This window comes from Alternaria arborescens (genome assembly GCF_004154835.1).
Source record: "Alternaria arborescens strain FERA 675 chromosome Unknown contig_6, whole genome shotgun sequence".
NCBI lineage: Eukaryota > Fungi > Ascomycota > Dothideomycetes > Pleosporales > Pleosporaceae > Alternaria > Alternaria arborescens.
The window spans coordinates 1,325,404-1,348,093 of NW_021167861.1; the positions used below are offsets into that span (position 1 = coordinate 1,325,404).

Genomic DNA, 22,690 nt, shown 5'->3' on the forward strand with positions numbered 1-22,690 from the left:
CTGATCCCTCGCGTCACTTTACCGACGCTAGCCTCACCCTCCGACCCCACCTTCACCGCAAACGCGCCCACTCACCCCTCTCATTGCCGTGTCCGTCGTCAACACGCGTATTCTTGCGCAGTCGCGTGCGCCCGAAATGGCAATCGCTAACAACCCCAGATTAGCAACAACATCAAACACAACACATCCTCTGTCAGCCGCGCGCAAACCCGCCTTTCACTTTCATGGCCCTATGGCAGTAATGACATCTCCCACTGTCGACAAAACCTCCCTGGACCTTAAGGCGAGCGCTTTTGCGCCGGCAGACGCAATGGCGGTAGACACTGAGGCAAACGGGTAAGTCGCTCTTCCCTTTACTCTTCATCACGTCTCCCCTCTCACCTTGCGCCACCTACTAATATCTAGTAGCGTTCACGATGTGCTCTTCGACGACCCAGAACCAAAGACAACCCTCAACGAAACCGCGCAATCAAAACCAACCACCAACGGCAATCACGTAGATATGGATGCATCAGCGCCTGCAGTCGAGCCCGCCATCGAGCCCACTACCAACGTCTCTGCTGGAATCGACGGTGTCGCACAGTTTCTGCCTGACAGCCAACAAGACAACAACTCCTTGTTTGGTGACGAGGATACTGGTGCCACGGTTACCAACGCCGTAGAAGCGCCAATTTCAGACGTGCGCGACGAACCCGCAACTGCCGAAGAGCTTTCCTCAGCGACCCAGGCAACAGCCGCTAGTACCCAAGAAGTACCCGAGACGCAGATTGTCGCCAAAGAGGAAGCGCCAGCTGAAGACAGCATGGATACCACCGCCGATGCACCGGCCGAGTCGAAACCTACAGAGTCATCCGGAGCACCTACAAAGCCAATGCACGACCTAACAATCAAGACCGACAGCGATGCGGCTACTGCGCCCCCATCTGTTGCTGCTCAGTCTCCAGCTATTGTAGATCGTGAGATGGAAGATGCTCCGTCCTCGGGCAAAGTCCGTCCCCGCGAGGATGATGATGACGATATTCCCGACGCGAAGCGCACAAAGACCGAAGAAGAGACGAGTGCTCAGACCGACTTCAAGCTCCCCGAATTGCCCAATCAAACGGAGCAACCCAGCACAAATGGCGGTACTCCAGGGCCGGCTTCCGACTCTGCACACGAGGCATCAGGTGTTCACAGGGCTGTTGATTGGGAAGAATGGCCAACCACTCCGATGACGGACGCACAGAACAAGTTTCTTCTTGAGCGGATAAGGAACACGAAGAAGATCAAGGTTTCGATAGCGTTCAAGGATCCTGTTGACCCCATAGCCCTCAACATTCCTACTTACCCTGACATTGTCAAGAACCCCATGGACTTGACTACTATGGAACACAAGTTGAAGGACAAGAAGTACACTTACGTAAGGGATTTCATGGCAGACCTCGATCAGATGATTACCAACAGCGAGCTTTTCAACAACAAGCAACATCCTGTAACTCAAGCAGGATATAACCTCCGCGCTTACTTCTTGAAAGGCATGGGTAAAATGCCCCGAGGTGCTGCTGCTGAAGAGCCACCTAAGCCGGCAAAGGCAAAGAAGCCATCAGTAAACACTTCGTCAAAGGCTCGACGTGAGTCTCGTGTTGCACCGCCTAATGTCAAATCTCCTGCCGTCGCTACTCCTGCAGCAACCTCACCTCAGGCTGCCTGGCCTCTGCAGCAAGACGGCACGCCGTTGATTCGACGTGATTCGTCTACTACAGACGGTCGTCCAAAGCGAGAGATTCATAGGCCTTCGAAGGATTTGCCTTACACCAACGCAAAGCCGAGAAGGAAGAAGTTTGCGCAAGAACTCAAGTTCTGCGAGTCTGTGCTTACCGAGCTCATGAAGCCAAAGTACAGTGCAGTTACTTACCCGTTCATTGCTCCGGTAGATCCTGTGGCGCTCAACATTCCGTCCTATCTCAAGATCATCAAGAAACCAATGGACTTTGGTACGATTGAGAAGAATCTGAAGAATGGCGTTTACCAAAGTGCCAAGGATTTCTACGCGGATGCGCAGCTCGTTTTCCAGAATTGCTACAAGTTCAATCCTGAAGGTGACGCCGTCAACCAGATGGGGCACAAGATGGAGGATCTGTTTGAGAGCCTGTGGAAGGAGAAGGCCGACTGGCTTGCCCAGCATGCGCCTGCTCCTGAACACTCGCCCAGCGACCTCTACTCTGACGAAGATGATGAGGAAGATGAAGACGAGGAGGAGATAGACCCTGCTCAGGCTCAGTTTCTTGCAATCCAGCAACAGATCGCACAACTGAACGCCACAGCGCAACAACTTCTGCAGCAGCAAACTGGTGGCAAACGTGCCTCACCCAAATTGCCTGGCAAGAAGAAGAAGGCCGCCGTGCCACCAACAAAGCGGAAGAGTCTTCCACTTGCGGTGCCACCGCCTGCGAAGCCTATCAAGACTGCACCGGTTAAGAAGGTTAAGGCTCCTGCGCCTCTGAGTTTCGCCCAGAAACAGGAGATCTCAGAGGGCATCAGTACGCTTGGTGACCTTGATATGCGTAAGGCAGTCCAAATCATCAGAAATGGCTGTCCACACCTTGCGACCGTGAACGATGACGAAATGGAGCTCGATATGGACGAGATCAACGATGATACGCTCCGGGAGTTGTTGAGGTTCATCAAGTCTCTGCGCGGTCCCAAGGGAGGTGCCGTAGCCGATGATGATTTTGAGCCACCTAGGCAGGTGACGAAGCAAGCTGCGGCTCGACCGAAGAAGAATAAGCCTATGGGCAAGAGTGAACAGGAGGATAACATGCGCAAGATCCAGGAGAAACTGCAGTCGTTCCAGGGTGGTGCGTCGGGATCCAGCCAGTCTCCGCCTGGTGAGTTGTTAGTGCGTGCACCTCTCAATCATCAACTAACCTTTGTAGTGCATGATGCATCCAGCGACGACGACGAGTCCAGCGGCTCCGAGAGCGAGGAAGAGTAATCTTCTTCGGCAAATAGTCCTCCTGTTTTCGCGTGAAATCCTGGTTCGATGATTGGTCCGATCTCCTTCCTTCTCCTTTGACATGATCGAACATGCGCGTCTTGCCTTCATCTTGATACTGCGGTCGGTGCGCATCGGGCGTCGTTAGCCATGGCGAGAGATCTGAGACAGACATCAGTGCTTGCTCGAGCTTGCAGGCGCTCACTTACCACCAAACCCACGCACACACACAACCAACGCACACATCGATGTATAGTATTCTCTTGCCCACCGACCCCACCCTAGAGGTGCCATGATCATGGTACCAATGCCGACAACGGATTACGAGTGACGAGGTTTGTCTTTTTAGGTCCTTTTGGTCGAAGGCATGGGCTGCGCGCTGTAACAAGCATTTGGCGTGGTGGTTCTACCGAAAATGGGGGACATGCGAGTAGTCTTTTGCTGTATGAATATGCTGCTCGTGTCGGCGGCCTGAATAAAATCCAGATAATATTGCCAAATGTGCGTTGTGCCTCGGTGTGTGATGTTCCATAATCTCTGGTCTTGGCTCGGTAGTGTACTCGAGAGTGGATGCGACTAATCAGGCGAGGCGGGATCCGAAGGAAATCGCCGTTGAGGGTGTTGTGTATTCTGTGGCGTCTTGCATGCGTACCTGTCTCGGACCTAGGGGCGTTTCGTGAGATACTCCGTGTTCCGTCAGGGTGAAGGAGTGGCCGTTGGTTGTTCGGAAGAGGATGTTCCGAAGGGGGGGATATCAGTGATGGCGGTACTCAGGGCGCGAACATGTGTTCCTGTAAGTAGTGGTCTGTAGTAAGGTCAGTACTCGGCACAGCGAGAGGAAGGTCAGATACTGTACGTTCTGTTGGCCCTTGGCCCAGGCAGTGACCCTGACTGCGCCGCCGTGTGACGGTCACTGATAGGCGACGCCATGGAGGAGGAAGGGATGGTGAAAGCCCCCAACATACCAGCAGGCTGCGATGCAGAGAGCGATGCGATAGTGAGCGAGTGCGCAGTATTGCGGGCAGCCCTGTGTCCTGGCTTGGGACCGTGAATGCCCTGCTGCTGTGAGTGGAGGCGGAGGGTGGGGATTCAAGCGGGTGACTGACATAGAGCGCCGGCGCTGCGGTCGACGCGCTAGCTGTGCCTTTCGCGAACTGCCATCCCTCCCAAAACTTCGAGCTCAAGACACCCAAAACAACGCGCGCCTACCTATCCACACCATCGCCACACCGCCTACACGAACTCGACCGTCATCCCGATACCAAATCATTATCGTTTGATAGAATTGAGTGCTTGCGACGCCGAAAATGACGACGGTGCCTGTCAGCGAAGTCAAGAGCACGCACGATCGCTCAGCCAGAACCGCGGCGCATTCCCATATCAAAGGACTTGGCCTATCAAGCGATGGACGCGCAACTCCCGCAGCTGGTGGCTTCGTCGGCCAAGCTGCAGCACGAGAGGTACTTGCAACTTTCGCTCGCTGCTTCAGCCTAGATACTAACCAGCGCAGGCGTGTGGTTTAGTCGTTGACCTTGTCAAGGCGAAGAAGATGTCCGGCAGAGCTGTACTACTCGCAGGTGGCCCTGGAACTGGAAAGACCGCATTGGCATTGGCTGTGAGCCAGGAGTTGGGTACTAAGGTGCCCTTCTGCCCCATCGTTGGCAGCGAGATCTACTCTGCCGAGGTGAAGAAGACCGAGGCCCTCATGGAGAACTTCAGGAGAGCAATAGGTGCGCATTCACTCAGTCTGTGGGCACAGAGTGCACTAACACTTTGCGCTAGGTCTTCGCGTCAAGGAAACCAAGGAGGTCTATGAGGGTGAAGTGACGGAGCTTACGCCTGAGGAAGCTGAAAACCCGCTTGGAGGCTATGGCCGCACCATCTCGCATCTCCTCATCAACCTCAAGTCGGCCAAGGGCACGAAGAAGCTGCGACTCGACCCATCCATATACGAGGCTATACAGAAGGAGCGCGTCCGTCTAGGCGATGTTATCTACATTGAAGCCAACACAGGTGCTGTGAAGCGTGTCGGACGATCAGATGCCTACGCGACCGAGTTCGATCTCGAGGCAGAGGAGTACGTTCCTATACCAAAGGGTGATGTTCACAAGAAGAAGGAGATTGTTCAAGACGTCACTCTGCACGACCTAGACGTCGCCAACGCGCGGCCGCAAGGTGGACAGGACATCATGAGCATGATGGGACAACTGATGAAACCCAAGAAGACCGAGATCACAGAGAAGCTGCGGTTAGAGATCAATAAGGTCGTTAATAGGTACATTGACCAAGGTATCGCGGACCTGGTACCTGGTGTACTCTTCATCGATGAGGTAAGATACCACTTTCTAAAGTTTGGGTTTGACTAACATGCGCAGGTTCACATGCTCGACCTCGAGGCTTTCACATTCCTGAACCGCGCCCTTGAATCTCCCCTATCACCTCTTGTCATCCTCGCGTCGAACCGCGGCAACACACATATTCGTGGTGGGGAGAACCTGCCTCCTTCGGCGCACGGCATCCCGACCGATCTCCTCGCACGTCTCCTTATTATTCCAACACACCCATACGGGCCTGCGGAAATCAAGTCGATCATCTCCACCCGAGTTACGACCGAGAAACTCAACATCTCGGGTCCAGCTAAGGAGAAGGTCAGCGCGCTTGGTGAGAAGATTAGCTTGCGATATGCGCTGCAACTCCTGGCTCCAGCGAGTGTACTGGCAGAGGTCAATGGAAGGGAGAACAAGCAAATCGAGGTGGACGATGTGGAAGAATGTCAAAACTTGTTCTTGGATGCAGGAAGGAGTGCGCGGGCACTGGGCGAGACGAATGGATACATTGCGTAGATTATATGTGCTGTAGTTTTGTACGATAGCCTGGCGTTTGGATGCAGAGGACGGTGGGCGTTTCTGACCCAGAAGGGACGATAGCTTTCTAAAAAGTTAGACACAATATGTACTGGGGATTTTGATATCACGAAAATAATTCGGAACACGGTGCAATTACACTGGAAGGTTGTAGAAGAGAAGTGTGATGCACATCCACGATGTACGAAAATCCGACCTCCGTTGCCACTGCAGGGCTCCGATTGGCTCCGTCAAGCCGCGGTCCCGATCTATAGTCAAGAAGGTCGTCTTCGCCATCGACTTACAAACAGCTTCCACCACACTCGCGACAGACCTCGCATAGTATATTCGCCCCCGAAAGTCCCATCACACATTTAGCCACCGACCATGGCTGCCTCAACGCGCACAATCGCGCGCCTTCCCCGCCAGCTCTCCCGTCGCACATTCAGCATCTCAGCTGGACATGCTCAAGCACCCTTTGGCTCGGGCCCAGCGCCACCCCGCCTACCCAAGGAAGAGCAAGAACTCTTTGAGAAGCTGCAAAAGCAAAGCACTGGCGCCTTCAGCACACCCAAAGACATTGAAACCCCAACATCCAAACCAAACATCCGCATGCAAATCAACCAGTCTCCAGACTCGTCATCTCCAACACCCGCCTCCCCCGCCTCCAGGTCAAGACCACAAATAAATCAGTCACCCGACTCAGCTCCCGAAGTACGATTTGAGAATGGCAAGGAAATCAAGAAGGGGGAGGAGTTTCATCCTAATATGAGGAGAGGGGCACCGCCGGAGTTTGAGGGTGATGTCAATCCCAAGACGGGGGAGGTGGGCGGACCAAAGAATGAACCTCTTAGGTGGGGAAGCACTGGAAAGACGGGTGATTGGAGCTATAATGGGAGGGTTACTGACTTCTGAGAGAAGCGTTGCTAGATATGGAAGATGCAGATTCAAGTGTCAGATGAGAAGACAGGAAATGAAGACGAGCATTGATGCCAGAAACAGCATAGGGTTCTGGATATGTATATACTGGGAACAGCTTTGGAGGAAAAGAACCAGCTAGGGTTTAGGCGGTGAGATACATCCTTGTGTATAAAGACCAAGAGATGTTCAAATACCGTTATAGAGAATTCGTGCTTTGACGCATTCGTCTGCTGCGGAACTGCCATCCAGCACCTTTGAACTCAAGATCACGCTCTACTGAAATGTAACAAATGATTTACTTGAATATGAGTCAAGGTTCGCATACGCATTCCGAAGGATCATCATCGTGTTGGGAGAGGGAACAGCTTGTGCAGAGGAAATCACGCATGCTGCAGCAGTCTACGCGCGAATGAGATATCACTAGCTTGGACTCGGAAAGTTTTGAGTGCAGGTTGCGGCTCCCCATTCCGGAACCACTGCAGTACGCTTCAACCTTGGTGTTCTGCAAAGGTGAAACACGTGTAGAATGCTCTTTTACGAACTTTGGAGAATTCTCAAAGACATGTCGTGAAGTGTAAGAGTGGTGGAAGTTCTAGAACGATGGCTTAGTGGCTTGCAGGCCTGGCGTTCGGATAGCTTGGAATTCCCGCGGCATTGGGGCTTCTCCGGATCACCGAACCTAACGGCACGATGGTGTGCGTGAACGCGGGGATCATCTGTGTTGCACCGCAGACCAGTAGGTTCGCAGAGTGATGTGCTGTTTGTTTGACCGCCTCAAACCATGGATACCATGTATTGATCCGACAACGTTGAGAAGTGACGCATGTGGACCCTGGAAAAGCAAGCCTCCAGGATAAGCAGATTCCTAGCTGGCGAGCTTTCGAGTGCTTGTCACAACCTCCAATACGCGCCCGAGGCTGACAACAGACCACGTGGGCCACGACGCATTCACAGACGCTGCAACAGGCCCGACCAAGCACGTCTCGACGTGGCTTTTAAACGCCATTCGGGCATCGCGACGGAGCCGAGTATCCCAAAGGCTCGCACTGATGCTGAACAAAATCATCATCATTCGATGATGAGGCCAAGCGAAGGGCAAAAATACTTGGAAAATGTAATTTGGAGTGTTTCCACAAAATCTCGTGAAGGCGTCGCGGTTTCATCCTTGTGCCCAGGTTTCAGCCGTCCTGCTCGCGCGTTGGCACGGCCGATCTTGCCCTCTAGCAGAAAGCCGGCAAGGATGCCGCCCCCCATCCTTGAGGTGATCAGGCTTCGCATCATGGATACGGCTGCAGGTCCCACATGGCTTTTGGATCAACAATGCTGGGCACCTGCCAACCGCTTTCACATCGTAGATCTGATCTCATTACTGTTGTCAATCACCATCTGCCGTGCCCGTTCAGCACCAGTCGTCATTTTGCGTCTCCCACTGTCGCCGTCCTTGATCCTCGAATGAAAATCCGCGGACCCCAGGAGTTCAACGAGGCACAGCAATGGAATAGTTTCGGTGTAATTGTACCGTCAGCGCGCGCTACTGCCTGTCGGTCAATCACCCTGGTCGGTAGCATCCACTTGTCAGAGGCCTGGGGTCATCCCGTCGCAGAGTCGCTCACGCCCTCATGCAGTCAAATGGTCTGGATTTTTACAAAACCCTGGTTCGATGCTGCAGTGCGGCGGTGCAGATAGGACCGTTGCAGCGATAACTAGAAGCAACAACAAATCACTCAGGCACTCTTATACCCGCGGGCCCGCTCTTTTATGACGTGGATCCTCGTTGCTGTACTACCATCGACTCAGCCCGCGAGCTTACGTTTGCTAATAGCACGGTGGTGCTAATGTCACTGATCCTTCTCCACACAGTATGTACTATTCACCACGGCGCAAACAGACGTCACATGTGAAAGCTAACGCTTCGGAAATAGCACACTTCCAACCGAACTCCCTGTCATGATAGCATGATGCAACTGTCGAGTTTCTTTTGTACTTCTGACCCGTTCCCCTAGAACAGAGATCTACGTAGCCCTGCCGCACTATAGCATAGCTCGTATCGGAACGACCCTTCGGCGACAACCAGGGGAAACATCACCGAATACGATACCCCATTGTTTGTACCTATTTGCGACTTGCCTTCCTTCCTTCCCTCGCCTTTCGTTTACTCAATTGTCAACAATGTTTCGCCTGCTGCTTTGTGTAGCACTCTTATTTCAGCATGCCTTAGCGCTGCAAGAAACGATCGACCTTGGATATGCAAAGTACCGTGGAAAAGATCTCGGCAATGGCGTCATACGCTGGGCTGGTATGCGATATGCACGCAATCCATCGCGTGTAGAGGGACTGCGATTTACCGCACCTCAAGATCCCAAAGATGAGTCCGGTGTTGTCAACGCTACAAAAGTATTCAAGACGCGTTCATGTTTGTTGACAACACGCTAACAGCACTTTAGTTCGGACCCCTATGTATCGGCACCAAGAGACCACTGAAAGCTGAATTTGGGGGGACCAACTCAGAAGATTGCCTGTTTATCAACGTTTTCGCGCCAGAGAGAGCCACAAACAAGAGCAAGTTACCGGTCTACGTCTTCATTCAGGGCGGTGGCTTCAATCTCAACGGCAATGCAAACTACAACGGTGCAGACTTGATTGATGCTGGCGACGACGGCATGGTTGTGGTGAACTTCAACTATCGAGTAGGCCCTTATGGGTTCCTAGCTGGACGTGAGATTGTTGCGAATTCGAGTCTGAGTCTAAACAATGGGCTGAAAGATCAGAGAAAAGCACTCGAATGGGTACAAAAGCATATCCAACAATTTGGAGGCGACCCGAAACATGTTACTATCGGAGGAGCAAGCGCTGGTGGAGGCTCCGTTGTTTTCCAACTTACCGCATATGGTGGACGAGATGACGGACTCTTCCACGCTGCTGCTGCCGAATCACCCGCCTTTCCATCGCTACGAGACGTAGGGGACAGTCAATGGCAATTCGACGAGCTACTCAAACAGACGGGATGCGCCGATCTCAACTGCATGGCAAGCCTCGATGCGGTCACCTTCCAAGATGCTGTCAGTACATTGAAGATGCCATTCCCAGGCGGCAAGAATCCACCGCTTTACTTCTGGAATCCGACCCTGGACTACGATTTCGTGCAAGACTACACTTTTAACGAATTGAAGGCTGGTCATTTCGTCAACGTGCCCACTATCTTTGGCAGTGCCACGCATGATGGCATCAATTTCGTTCAGAAGAGCATCATGTCCCAGTCTCGGTCCCAGGATTTCCTCACCGACCAGTACCCCGCCTTGAACTGGGATACAATCCGTCAAGTTTGGGGTGGTAACATTGCGACGACTGCTGACGCCCGCTGGAGATCACTGACCGCTGATGTCTATGGGTACATCCGATATACCTGCCCTGCTCTTAATGTCACCGATACCTACGCCATCAACAACACGAACCCAACCTGGCAATACCGGTGGAACGTGGGAAGCGCGTCGCATGTCGGAGAATTGCTACCAATCTGGAACAATGCTACTTCTGCCGCTGGCGTTTTCGTGCAGGCATACTGGGCGTCCTTCATCCGAAGCTTTGACCCCAACACACACGCTGCAGAATATTTAGTCTCCAAAGGCTCAGAGCTTCAGAGCCCGGACTGGCACTCCTTTAGCGCAAGTAACGGACAAAGGCTGAGCTTCAACGACGACAACAACGTGACCATGGAGGCAGTTCCCGAGCTGGAGTGGCAGAGGTGTGATGCCATCGATGACATGGGTCTACATCTGAAGCAGTAAGTTCAAACCCCACGCGCACTTTACCCGAGCGGTCCACTATGCGGCTGCAGATTGCGTCTCGATGATGCTGTTACCCTATCTAGAAGTTACGCCAAGTTCAGGAATGTGAACGCTGACAATGATCCCAGACCCACAGGCGACCCCACATCTCTCGGAAGCCGGCACGCACCGCTTACATCAACATACCTGGTTATTGCTACCATGATTCTGGGATTTTTCCAATGGGTCGTTATATGAGTACAGCGACGGACAACAGGACGATAATCAACATTCGTGTTCGCTCGCTAAGCGTAGCATGCAACTCAACGATGAGGCTCGGCTGAAGCATTTGACCCCACGGGCTCCTCTCTCAGCCCGCTTGATACTCCGGTGGTCAAGGTGCCGCTCAAAGGAACGACGAAGCCAGGAATTACATATGTCGATGAGCTTAATAGCTCCATATGGTGCCATCGATGGAGAAGACTCCAAGTTTTCAGGAAGAGGAGACTGATGCAAAGAAGAATAGAGTATGAAGAAAGATGGGCTTGACCTACCCGGAGATGAGGACAGGATGTGGGAACGGGTATTGATTTGAATCGTCATTCAAAAGTGAATGAATTACTACCAAACAATTGACAGATCAGCTGTCGCTTTTCCCTGTTCATTCACGATGGTACTCATTATCTCTACAGTGCATGTTCCATTCGGCTCACAGGTCCTCACAATGACTATACTAGTGCGCGTATATTGTTTGATCCAGCTAGAATGTCCCAGCGGCAATAGCAGCTCGATCTCAAGCTTTCGAACCTGAACAACTTCTGCCGCTTTAACACAGTCGCTTGTCCGACACCACAACCATCCCCTTCTTCACCTTGTCGCAAGTTTCGACGCCGAAAAGAATCGCACATTAGGGACTATCTGCTGCGTACAATGTCATCGCTACGCAAGAAGGATATAAGTCGTGGTGAAGTCCATGATAACCATTGGCCGCCTATTTTAGGCGCCGGGGATGCGACTTCATCGTCCTCTTTTACGGTGGTGAAGCAGCGGGAGTCAGGTGTCCACCCGGACTCAAGGGTCACAGATGGCTATACGTCGAACAATCTAGCTGCAAATATGTGGGAGCCTTTTGATCAACCAGTCGCATTGCCAATACAGGACACTCCTTCATCACCTTTCACTATCCCCATACGAGAGCCTTTCGGCCCACACGGTTCCCACCCATTGACGTCTTTTGGTGCTAACAAAGCAGCTGACCGTACTGCGAATTCTGGATCGCAAACTCAGCACCAATCCTTCGGATTAAACTTACACCATCGCTCAAGTCCTTCCATGACAGTCCTTTCGTGCAAGCAACCCCGACAATATTCGCGTTACTACGCCCAAGCACTGTCCGCAGAAGACAGACTAGCGCTTGTACAGGGCATAGAGGATGACAACCTTCAAGATTGGTTGGGCGAGAGCGCCAATACTCGTCATAGTAGGCCCGGAGACTTGGTTCCACGCGTGATGCCAAAGGTGGAGAGAACCAATGCGCTTACGACTATGGAGGATGATAAGCAGCACAGGCAGCGCGCTTTGTCAAAGCTGACAAAGAAGGTGCGTAGATTTTTTGGCCTATCTCAAGTCCAAACCAAGATTGCTTCTATTGACGCCAAAAAGGATGAAGAGTCTGCTTACTCAGAGTCCCGACGCGCTTCTTGTTATTCGACTTACAATTTTTGTTCTTCTACCTTATCGCCTCCAGAACCATCTCCGATACCCGAGTCAAAATCCACACCATCATTTCAGGAGTTTGTGAACAACGCGCCTCGCTATCACAGCCCACATGTAGGTGACTTCATGTATGAACTGCGCATGAGATCTGGCTAACTTCATACATCGATCCTTAGGTTCGAGCAGCAAGCAGTGAAGACTACTTCTCGCAACATTCCAGTTCTCGGATAAGCACCTGTGACGCCAATTGCACCTCATCCCTAGCATCCACTTCCGGTCCACCATCATCATCCGACACCTCCACCCGTGTTCGCAGTCCGCTACTCCAGGAAGTGAAGTTCCGGGCTAACCCAGAGACGACGTTCGACTCTCTCCTTGCGCTGCATAAATCTGGGAAGGGCGAGGTATTGAAGGATTCAAAACATGCACAGAAGGTCAAGACACCAAAGGCAAGCCCAAACCTAAACACGAAGGCCAAGAGGTTGACGAAGATGCCCTCGATACCGTTGCTACTGAGGCGTGGTAGTAGGTCCGAAGGTGAGTAGGCTTGGATTCAAGAGCAGATTATGTGTATAATCTTGCTACTACTTCTTAGAATAACATCGCGGGAGCGTAGGCAGAGCTGAAGGACATCGAGGAAGATTTGGATGCAGTGACTGCCTTGCTTTACGATTTTGAGCCATGTTCAGTTGGGATTATCACATTTGTAGATAAGACGCTGAGGCTGGACATTGAGACTAGACGCTGAGATCTGGAGACCAAGGAGCGAAAGCATCAAATCCAAGTTTGGGAATAACGTAGCAACCGCATATGAGTCTTGGGACAATTAGCTTGAGATTCCAACTTCACCTTCACTTTTACTATCATGATTACACCGCTCGTACAAACTATCTCATCTCCGTTCGTATCGCATTGTCCAAGTTTTACGTCCCACAAGAGCTGCAGCCTAAAGATAGCCTCCTAGATCCTCTTCTCTGACAAGCTGTATTATTTTCGAGATGTTGTTCAATCGTTTACCCACGACTGCACAATGTCAAGGACAGAGCCAACGAAACGCGGTCGTAATCCATCCTTTAAACGCCTTTTCAGTCGTAACGACACGTACCCAATTGCACGGGCAAATTCTGTAGGTTTAGAAAGCCACAATGTACCCATGAGGAAGACACTAACATAATGGAAGCTACTGTCAACAATACATGCCAGCTCTGCAGAATCGCCTCTAACCTCCCTAATCAAGGATCTAAGAAGGCATGAGTGGCAGGTTCTCAGTCTATCAAGCACTCTCGAGAAAGAGCGTGCAGATCACAAGAAGCATTTCGATGACCTCAAAGCAGCTCATGCAAAGGACATCGCGATCGTCAACGAGAACCACGTTCGGCAGCTCATGGATATCAACATGAAACACAAAGAAGATATTACACGCGTCAAGATGTGGTGTGAGATGAATCAACCGAGGCCAAATGAGCTAGCCCGGATTCTCGAAAGGCAGCGAAGGTCATCACTACAAGCTGAGTTGTGGTTGATAAAGGAAGAGGCAGAATCGCGAGATCTGTGGGATGAGGGCAGGGTTCAGGAGCTGAAGCGTGAGAAGAAAGAGGTCGAGAATCGATTGGCAAAGTTGCAGAGGCAATGGGATGATATGGTGGCTTGGTTATCCGGCTAGCGTAACGAAGTAGTCTGAGAAACAAATGGGAACACGATGGATATCGTACAAAACAATATGTAGACAGCCTGAACTAGGTTTCCGAATTGAACCACTTGGACCTTATATGTAGGCATAAATGGAGGAATTCCACCTATAAATCTTCACCGACGCGCGCTTTGACCGCCCTCTTGGTCGCGTCTCTTCGGCAACGCACTCACCTTTACCTTGCTCCTTCCCCATTCTTGACCCTTGGCATTGCGTACACGCGTCTGCTTGGATCACAAACATCACACTCAACACTGACTCATCAACAACGTCTCAACACCAACTCGGCATAGCGACTCTGCCACCATGAGTCCGCCCCTGCAATATGGAGTGACTGTCGAGAGGGAAGAACACGGAGAGCATGATGTGCACGTAAAGCAGGAAGAACATCCTGAGAAATCCGCTCCGACTCTTGCTCCAAAGGCTGAGCCCGCCAATCACGTAAGTGTACTCACTCTCTGAAGCAGGCCGTACAAGCGCACACTACTGCTTCTCGTAACGTGCGCTAACTGCAACATCGTCAGGCCACCATTGTCCCTCAGGAAGCAAATAGAAAGAACCGAAATAAGAAGGCTCCAAAGTTAGCTCGCAGTGACCCCGCTGGTGGTTTCTCGACCAAAAAACAGAGACGTGCGCTATATGTCAGCAACCTCGAAAAGGAATTGGCCAGACTTCGTCAACAGCTTCTGAGAAAGGTACCTCTGGAGGAGATTGAAACCAACAAAAAGAAGGCCGACACAAGCACAAGTTTGAGAATGGAGATCTTCCAGCTAAAGAAACAACTGAAAGATGCACAAAGGGATGGCGAGAATGCTAGACGCGATCTACGACCGTACAAGAACAGCATAGCGCGCGAGAAAGAACAGTTTGAAGCCGCTTTGAACGAGAAATTTGAGGAGATGAAGGCAGACAACGGCATGCGGGCCGGCAAGCTTGAGAACAAACTTGAACAAGAGAAAGCAAAGACCGAAGAGGCGCACAGGCTTTTTCGCGAAAGCGTGAAGTTGGTAGCACATATGACAAGCTTGTTGAAAGGCCAAGGTGGATCGGTACACTGAAATTGGTCTAGTATGAGGACGAGGGTATGGAGTCTGAGTAGGATGCAGCGAAAAGGACGATGAGATACGAATGAGAAGAACTAAAAAGACCCGCCTGGCTACGGTAACAAGCATGGACACGACTAGGATGACAGATAGATAAAGTCCGTGAACGCACGGGTAGATAGCAGACAACACCTTCCAAAGAAGATGTCATATACAATCTCATCTCCTATGCCATCAGCTTCGCAATGGCGTTTTCTTCCCTTTGCATCCTTCTTAAGCTGGGAAGTGAGTACAGGGAAACAAAATAATGACATTTTTCACGTTGACCAACATTAGGTATAAATTATAGATTCCTCTCTTCGTTTGTGCATTCCCACATAAGTGTCGTGTATCAATCCATATTGCAGGCGTGGTTTACGTTAGTTTGAATGATGCGCTCGAACCCTCAAACTCTGTAATCGTTCCACCGACCTTCTTAGCATCGCCGTAGTACCGGATCCTGTATGTGCCTGCTTCTGGTCTTGTGAAACTGGTGTCCCATGTGATTGTAACATCACTCGTCCCTGTAAGTCCGTTGACACGCTTCCATTGGTAGACCAGCTCCCAGTCTTCATCATTCTTCACTTGCACCCAAGTGCCATCGCTGTTCTGCTTCTCAATTGAAGCAAAAGTACCTTCTAGACGGAGATTATTACGCGGGTTGGCGCCGACAAATGTAGCAGATACGGTGGCGCCACGGGCATAGGTGGGTAGGACGTCTTTAGTAACTTGGCCAAATGAACGCCCAAAGCCTGCACCATCGTAGACGACGCCAGTAATGAGGGAGATGCTCTTATCGCGGTTATCGGGAGGGGAAGGCCCAGGTGGCGGAGAGCTTGTTGCATCGTCGGCGAGGTAGGGAAGGTACGTCAAGGTGGAGTTGATGTATGCGTTCAAAGTGTGCTGACCATACAAGGTGGATGCACCCTCATATCGCTGGATACCATACTCTTCTTCTGTCGCAATATAATGAGTGTAGCTGTTGGCTGGTCCACCTAGCACGACAATTGGCGACGAAGCAATGTTCGAGGAGACAATGTAGTTGTGTACTGCCTCGCGCCAGCGGCGACCAGACATGGTCGTAGCCTCACCTGGTGAGACAATGATCACTAGCTGGCCAACACGAAGAACTTGGATGTCGACAATATTTGGAGACCATGGGTACGGTATGTTAGCCTGTCCAACATTTAGTAAGACAGGTTTCGGGTATTGGCACTCCTTCTGCTCCTTGCTTGGAGGTGCGATGGCGCTGCCAACTATATTCCAGAAAGGATTCGAAGGCGCGCCAGGGTCGTTCTGAACAAAGTCGAATGCGCCAGGCCCATCAGATGTACCAGCGGCAAAGGAGTTGCCCATTGCTGCTGGGCAAGTGTGAACGACGGATCCATTGCTGAGGGTGAAGGTAAAATTGGAGAAGTCGACAAAGGTGTGGAACGAGCGGACCTTGCCAGAGATAGGCGTAAACTCATTGAAGTCGTAGATGCTCCTGGCGCCCAGAGCCTGACGCCTGCCGATCTCGTAGCATGACTTGTGGCCTCCGTCGTCGAGACCAAAGTATGGTCCACGGCCGTGGCAGTCCTGGCTCTTTCCTCCACAGGTGCTGTCATTGAGTCGGCACTGTTGGCCCGAGCCATCTTCACAGTAGGCGCCAAGTACGTTGGGGGTAGTGTCACCGACGTTAGCTTGGGAGAAGCCCGCCACGAAGCCCTCGGCAGCATTTGAGTTGCTAGCGTCCGCCTCGATGTCCTTCTCCAGCAAGTAGGCAGCCACGCCCTTGTTGTCTCCAGCAATGAGCGTCTGGTTGCCGAGTAAACTTGTACCATGGACAGGGAACCAATTCAGAATTCCAATGCTCTTTCCATCACTGGCTCTTGTAAACTTCAGGAGTGTCATGGTCTTGTCCACGTTGTCAGTATAGCGATCGCGTTCTGCCTGTGGGTTGGCCAGGTAGGCGAACAGACTACGGTTGATGTTCGCATCGGCAATCTTCGCAGTCCCAGCACTGACAGTTCCTAGGGTCAGACTCTCGTGTGCCCTCCTGATAGATAGAAGTGTTCCGTCGACGATAGCCTGGTAGCTCTGCTTATCGAAGCCCTGACTTGTGATCTGGGGAAGAAGGTAGTTCAGCCAGGCTCCTGGCCCAGCATGGCTGTGGGTGCCTGTCACAGCTACATTGTTCTTTCCATAGACGGAGTACTCGGAGCCCATGGCCTGGAGGCCCTCCAAGATGCCGTTGCGGATGGCAGAGTCTCCGGACTGGGTGTCGAGGACAAGGTACACGAATCGTTCGCTGGTTTCGCTCGGGTTGCCAACGATGAAGGCGCGGGAGTAGAGGCGTTGGCGGAGTCCGGAGCCAATTTGCGACGAGTTGGCATAGCCCATCATGTTGAGCTCGACAACCGGACTGTGGTGTCGTCAGTACAGTCGCATGTAGTTTGTTCGCGCCACTCACCCCGTGATGTCCGCCTTGCCAACGCCGATGAGGTACGAAGATGGGTCATCGGCCAGGCCGCCATCCTGCTTCTCACTGTTGAAGCGGTCCTGCTGGGCACCATTGTAGCTATTGTCGAGCCTTCCGTGCCAGAAGTCGACGGCAGGAAACCCCAAGTTGATGACGAGCTGTGCGATGATCAATGAGGCGATAAGGGCAGCGCCCAGGGCCACGGCGATGTGCGAGCGCGCCATGCACGCGATGAGGTGTGTATGGTGTGGACGGATGTGTGCGGAAGAAAGCAGGAGCCCGCTGTGGAGGCAAGAAGAAGTACTTGTACGCTACTGATGGCACATGGAGCTACGCGTGCCGGACGCCTATATGCCTGCACATGGGCTCGCCTGGCACTGGGGAAACAAGATGCTGGCGCTCCTGGAGTCGTACGAATGGCCAACAGAGCTCGCAGAAGCTCGACAGTCGCGTCAGGCACATGCATGAGCCTAGGATGACGTTGCGGGGCTCCTCGTGTGCTGGTTGGCGGGGGGCCCGGACAGACCCAGTAGCCTAAATTTACCGGGCCTGCCTCTAGTTTCGCGACACCCTTCACTGCCAATACCTCGCCGTCTCCAATACACCCTCTTCCCCCTCGTCCTGCAGGTCCCTTGCAACAATGCCACTCATCCAGGAATCTTACGACCATCTCCCTTGTATGTGCAATTTGCGATTGCCTGGAACAGCCCCATGTCCGATGCGCGCTGTTCCGCCGAGGCGCGCGTGACGATAACCAGTTATTGCCTGCTAACTGCTTGTAGATGTCGATACGGAGCTCGATGCTGGAAGCCTGGCTGCTGCCAGAGCCGTTATCAACGCCGATATCAGGAGCGCCGGCGTAGATACCTCAGACATGCACCCAGCGCTTATACCAGCAGCCGCAAAATACACACCTACCTTTTCCGACTTCATCGCACGCGAACATGCCCGACTTGACGACCACCCTACTTCCAAGCTATCGGGTGTCGATCTGAAGCGCTACGAAGATCTCGATGCGCCCGAGAACACAACCCCTACCAGCGACGAGGAGAGGCCAGAGCTGCTACAAAGGTGGAACAAGGCGCTGAAGCAGGCCTACACAAGCTCCGAGTACGTCCAGGGCAGGCTGACACAATTGGGCCTGCTGGAGAAGTTTGGCAAGAATGCGTGGCTAGTGGGCAACTCGCAGTTGGAGGACATTCTGAAGGGCATCGAGGCAGAGCTGGCGGATCTGAGGAAGCAGCAAGAAGAGGCAGAGATGTTGAGGCAGTCGCAGCAAAACAACGCAAGCGGTGAAATCAAGACGCTTGAGGAGACATGGAAGAAGGGCGTAGGCAGAGTGTTGGAGACCGAGGTTGCTGCCGAAGGTTTGAAGTTGCAGATTCTTGAAAAGAGGAGGGCAGGCGCAGTTTGAAGATTGAATTACACCATCTTGGTGAGGCGCACTACAGCATGATACCCAATACACTAGTTCCACTCAAACAGCATGTGTGTGGTCATCATGATTCGTGTCTTGCATCGCTCACACGTACCCGCAGTGGAAAACTGAATGCGCAACTCAGTGATCATTACTATTTATATATAGCGAAAGTAGTAGGGGTACTCGTTTACTGAAGAGAAAAGTGTTGGAGCAAACACGCCTTTTTCGCCATCACCCGTTTGTTCATGCTAGGAAACTCTGCAAATACAAGGAAAGCACAACGTTCCTTTCATCCCTTTGGGGTATCGAACTCCAGTAATCCGTCATCGTTAGTTAAAACACCATCCTCCATTACACTAGTAAACGATACGCTCGTCGAAGACGGGTGCCTCTCGAGAGTGACCGTTCTCAACACCATCCCAGCTGACCTTGCCCTTCTCGTTAAAGGTGGCCTGCTCGTCAGTCATGATAAGTCCGGGAACAATCTTTTGCGTGTCTCTGATCTCGCGCTGGCTGATGCCCATGTCATCTCTCACAATCCACAACACAGGCGTAGGACTAGTGACCGATGGGTTGAAGAAAGCACGCTTCTGGATCTCGATTGGCAGTGGTTCCTGCGGTTGGTGGTAGAATTGGTCGAGTGAGGCTGAGAGATTGTGGATCGAGTGCTTCTCGGGGTTGAACATCTTACGCAGGAACATGGGCATACGAGTAGGCTTAGGCGCGTAGCTAGGGGTGGCGTCGGTTGTGTTGACCTTCTCGCCATTTTGGGCGTGCATACCATCCTCAATGTGTCCCTTGAGCCCGCCGTGGGCGGGGGATGGATCAGTGTAGGCAAGGCGTGCTTCTTCATGCTTCAGGGCGAACTTCAGAGTGAACTGGAAGACGATGGTGAGGAAGAGAAGGATACACATGATGATCAGAGGACCAACAGCCTGGATGTTGTCGGCGGTAGCAATGGCGAAGAGACCAATAAGGCAAATCTCAGAAAGGTAGACGCCCGTAAGTAGCTGGCGAAGCGCCTTCTGGTAGGCCTCACCCTTGGTGTCCAGGTCGGTCTCATAGACGTAGAGGAAGTTGTACCTGAAAGCAATGTAGATGAGGGTGAAACCAACCGTGGCGAAACCGAGGATAAGAGGTGCGATGCCAGAGTAGGTGATACCAATGACGGCCAAGTTGACCCACTTGGGGTACTCAGATCCCCATGAAGGAGCAGAGAGCTTGGTAAGCTTTTCGAAGATCTTGCGAGGTGTCTTGCCGGGGAGGATGCGGCCGAGGAGCACTACTACAACAAAGCCTCCGATATTCAGCAGAGTTCCGGCAGCCGACGAGAGACCCAACAGGATGAAGTAGCTAATGTAGAAGTTGGAGGCCTTGGGCAGGTTGGTGGCGAGAAGTTTGAGTACAATGCCCGGGTTGTCGAGGACCTGGTTGATGACGGACGTGATGGCACTAGAGAGAGTTGCTACAAGGAAGACTTGCACAACCTGGAAGGCAAAGTACCAACTCTGGCACTTGAGCTCGATCTGACTGTATGTAACGTATCCGGCCAACTTGGCCATCAGACGACAAACGATAGGCACAAGAGCCATGAGAACGGCAAGCATGACAGCGGGAAGGAGACCAGTGACTACACCCAGAATCACCTTGGGAATGTCCAGGATCCATTCGAGCCAGGTGAAACGATCAGCGAGGTAGTTGATGTTGGAGATCAGACCGACAAAGGCAACTGCATACGTTAGTGGGATGCTGTAGGATATGTTTTATGGATCTTACCAGGAACCGCGAAGAAGATGATCATGACAGAGATGAAGCCAGTAGCTAGTGCCCAACGAACGAGGTGCTCCATGGGCTTGATGCGTAGATTACCCCAGGCAACTTCTTGAGGCATGACACCAAGCTGACGCGCCTTGAGCTTCTTGTCAGGCCTAGTCTTGCTGCTCTGCATCATCTGCCAAGCATCTTGCGCGTGCTTTTGGGTGTCGAACTCAAGGAAGACAGCTCCAACCAAGTCGCCTTGGCCATTCCAGTGCTTGTCCTGCTCTTGTTGAATCTTGGGAAGGAGCTCAGCCAAGTGCGAGCGCCCGTACTCAATGGTGTCAACCTTCTTGCCAATCAAGAACTTCAGCTTGTGTGTTGGTCGCTTCTTGGGGTCAATCCACTTGGTGCCGTCAGATACGTCGCTCGCAACGAAGTGCTTTTTGCCCTTCTCGGCCTTCATTCGGTTTGTGTTAGCATCGCGAGACAATTGGATCTCGCCCTCCTCCAGCTTCATGGCAGTCTTGTCGCGGTCCTCGACCAAGTCATCCAACTCCTTGGTGTTGGACGCAACCCAGGCGTGCTTGACGCCAGGGAACATTTCGAACAGAGCCGACTGGGACATGGTGGTAGGGACATTTGTGAACAGAATGGTACGCGAGGACAAGCGGCTGGCTCCCCATGGTGAACGGCGGTATGCTTGGCGGAGGTTGACAACATAGAAAGACTCGCGGGCAACGATAGCCATGACCATTGAGAGAAAGATGAAGGAGATACCAGCGTGCGCATAGTAGCGGTTGACGTTGGTGCCTGCGGGGTCGACATTGCTCATGGAGAGGAGGTCGAGTTGTTCTTGGCCTGCGCCTCCAGTGGCATTGACGGGGAACAAGACAGGCCATGTGACGAGACATCCTAGGAAGCAGGTGATGATGAGAACCTTGAAGAAGCGCACAAACAGGTAGCCGTCAATGGACTGGTGGTCCAGAATATACTCGTCCTTGAGGTTCTTAAAGTCCTTTATCCAACCAAAGAAGCCTGGGCTCGGCGCGGGGGTCTGTCGCTGCTGCCCCAGATGGTTGAGGTAGGTTCTGGGCGCATAGACGCGACGGAAATACTTGCGCGCAATGAAGAAGGCGGCCACGAAGGCGAAGGCAAGAATGGCAGTCGGTACCAGGGTGGATACCAAACTGGAGAGGGAATTGGATGAGCCCTCTTTGGCACTGCCAATGTCTCCACCCTGTGTTATGGTCAGCGCAGGCTCGCGTTTGGTTGTCGCAGCGAATTTCAACTTACGGAACTCGACATGATGGGCAGCTAGGTAGTCGCGCGCCCGTGAGATGAGAGTGTAGGGTTTGCGAAGGGAAGATGCTTCGATAGGAAATTGGGAGGCTCCCTGGGACTAGATACAAATAAACAGGACTGCGGGCCTCTAGTGTGACGTATGGTCCAAGCACACTCCACAAATCGGCCCAATCGCGCGACTCGTCAGTGCGCTAGCAACCTCAGCTCTGCGTGCGCGCATCGAGCTTCTGGACCCTGGACGCAGTCGTCGACCTGCATCACCAGCCTCAATTGCCGCGGGCTTGCTAGTGTGCGGCGTTGAATACATCTCGGCATTGCCGTCGAAGAGGCTATACAACTGCTACTCTTATCGGTCAGCATACGAAACGCGTTCCCATCTAAGATGCGCGACAAGGGCACAAGGAAATTACCGAGTTGGCGCAAAAGCAACCTTGTGATTCGCGAGATGCGGCGCGAATCCAGTCGAGAGATAATTGCCAAGCTCCCAGCCAATACCCAGCCTCGCTGGCGATCGCCCTGGCAGCGGTATGCACATTACGTCAATATTGGAGTGCTTTCTGCCGGCTACCCCTTCTCCGTATTACAATAAAGCAAGGCTCGACTAAGAGCGACCGACAAGATCGTGATACACGCGAACGTACACGGCACAGAGCACACTATGCGTTGTTGTGGGTTAGCGAACCGCAACCATGACGATGCTATCACACCGCACTCTGCGCGCACCCTATCAACTTACAGCCAGACATAGGACATCACGTC

The 22,690-nt window shown here is 52.4% G+C and overlaps 9 protein-coding genes across 9 annotated transcripts; 7 read left to right on the top strand and 2 right to left on the bottom strand.

Annotated features, from left to right (window-relative positions):
* Positions 1 to 241: 241 nt before the first annotated feature.
* On the top strand, positions 242 to 2,974 carry AA0111_g3706 (hypothetical protein; the record flags this gene model as incomplete). The annotated part of the gene is made up of 3 exons (XM_028649622.1): positions 242 to 336; positions 409 to 2,867; positions 2,916 to 2,974. The coding sequence occupies 3 exons, from the start codon at positions 242 to 244 to the stop codon at positions 2,972 to 2,974; spliced, it is 2,613 nt and encodes an 870-aa protein (XP_028509056.1).
* A 1,307-nt stretch (positions 2,975 to 4,281) lies between these two features.
* On the top strand, positions 4,282 to 5,817 carry AA0111_g3707 (RuvB-like helicase 1; the record flags this gene model as incomplete). The annotated part of the gene is made up of 4 exons (XM_028649623.1): positions 4,282 to 4,434; positions 4,485 to 4,704; positions 4,757 to 5,304; positions 5,350 to 5,817. 4 exons carry the CDS (start codon positions 4,282 to 4,284, stop codon positions 5,815 to 5,817), a joined length of 1,389 nt encoding a protein of 462 aa, XP_028509069.1.
* Positions 5,818 to 6,204: 387 nt separating this feature from the next.
* AA0111_g3708 (hypothetical protein) lies at positions 6,205 to 6,732 on the top strand (the record flags this gene model as incomplete). The annotated part of the gene is made up of 1 exon (XM_028649624.1): positions 6,205 to 6,732. The coding sequence occupies one exon, from the start codon at positions 6,205 to 6,207 to the stop codon at positions 6,730 to 6,732; it is 528 nt and encodes a 175-aa protein (XP_028509208.1).
* A 2,175-nt stretch (positions 6,733 to 8,907) lies between these two features.
* AA0111_g3709 (hypothetical protein) lies at positions 8,908 to 10,523 on the top strand (the record flags this gene model as incomplete). The annotated part of the gene is made up of 2 exons (XM_028649625.1): positions 8,908 to 9,132; positions 9,183 to 10,523. The coding sequence occupies 2 exons, from the start codon at positions 8,908 to 8,910 to the stop codon at positions 10,521 to 10,523; spliced, it is 1,566 nt and encodes a 521-aa protein (XP_028509209.1).
* A 2,725-nt stretch (positions 10,524 to 13,248) lies between these two features.
* AA0111_g3710 (hypothetical protein) lies at positions 13,249 to 13,881 on the top strand (the record flags this gene model as incomplete). Its single annotated transcript, XM_028649627.1, has 2 exons — positions 13,249 to 13,344; positions 13,399 to 13,881. 2 exons carry the CDS (start codon positions 13,249 to 13,251, stop codon positions 13,879 to 13,881), a joined length of 579 nt encoding a protein of 192 aa, XP_028509002.1.
* Positions 13,882 to 14,214: 333 nt separating this feature from the next.
* Positions 14,215 to 14,966, top strand: AA0111_g3711 (hypothetical protein; the record flags this gene model as incomplete). The annotated part of the gene is made up of 2 exons (XM_028649628.1): positions 14,215 to 14,349; positions 14,433 to 14,966. 2 exons carry the CDS (start codon positions 14,215 to 14,217, stop codon positions 14,964 to 14,966), a joined length of 669 nt encoding a protein of 222 aa, XP_028509001.1.
* Positions 14,967 to 15,365: 399 nt separating this feature from the next.
* On the bottom strand, positions 15,366 to 17,675 carry AA0111_g3712 (Neutral ceramidase; the record flags this gene model as incomplete). Its single annotated transcript, XM_028649629.1, has 2 exons — positions 15,366 to 17,394; positions 17,443 to 17,675. The coding sequence occupies 2 exons, from the start codon at positions 17,673 to 17,675 to the stop codon at positions 15,366 to 15,368; spliced, it is 2,262 nt and encodes a 753-aa protein (XP_028509000.1).
* Positions 17,676 to 18,091: 416 nt separating this feature from the next.
* Positions 18,092 to 18,865, top strand: AA0111_g3713 (hypothetical protein; the record flags this gene model as incomplete). Its single annotated transcript, XM_028649630.1, has 2 exons — positions 18,092 to 18,128; positions 18,234 to 18,865. 2 exons carry the CDS (start codon positions 18,092 to 18,094, stop codon positions 18,863 to 18,865), a joined length of 669 nt encoding a protein of 222 aa, XP_028508999.1.
* A 362-nt stretch (positions 18,866 to 19,227) lies between these two features.
* On the bottom strand, positions 19,228 to 21,934 carry AA0111_g3714 (putative membrane protein; the record flags this gene model as incomplete). Its single annotated transcript, XM_028649631.1, has 3 exons — positions 19,228 to 20,600; positions 20,648 to 21,866; positions 21,923 to 21,934. The coding sequence occupies 3 exons, from the start codon at positions 21,932 to 21,934 to the stop codon at positions 19,228 to 19,230; spliced, it is 2,604 nt and encodes an 867-aa protein (XP_028508998.1).
* Between the last annotated feature and the right edge of the window lie 756 nt (positions 21,935 to 22,690).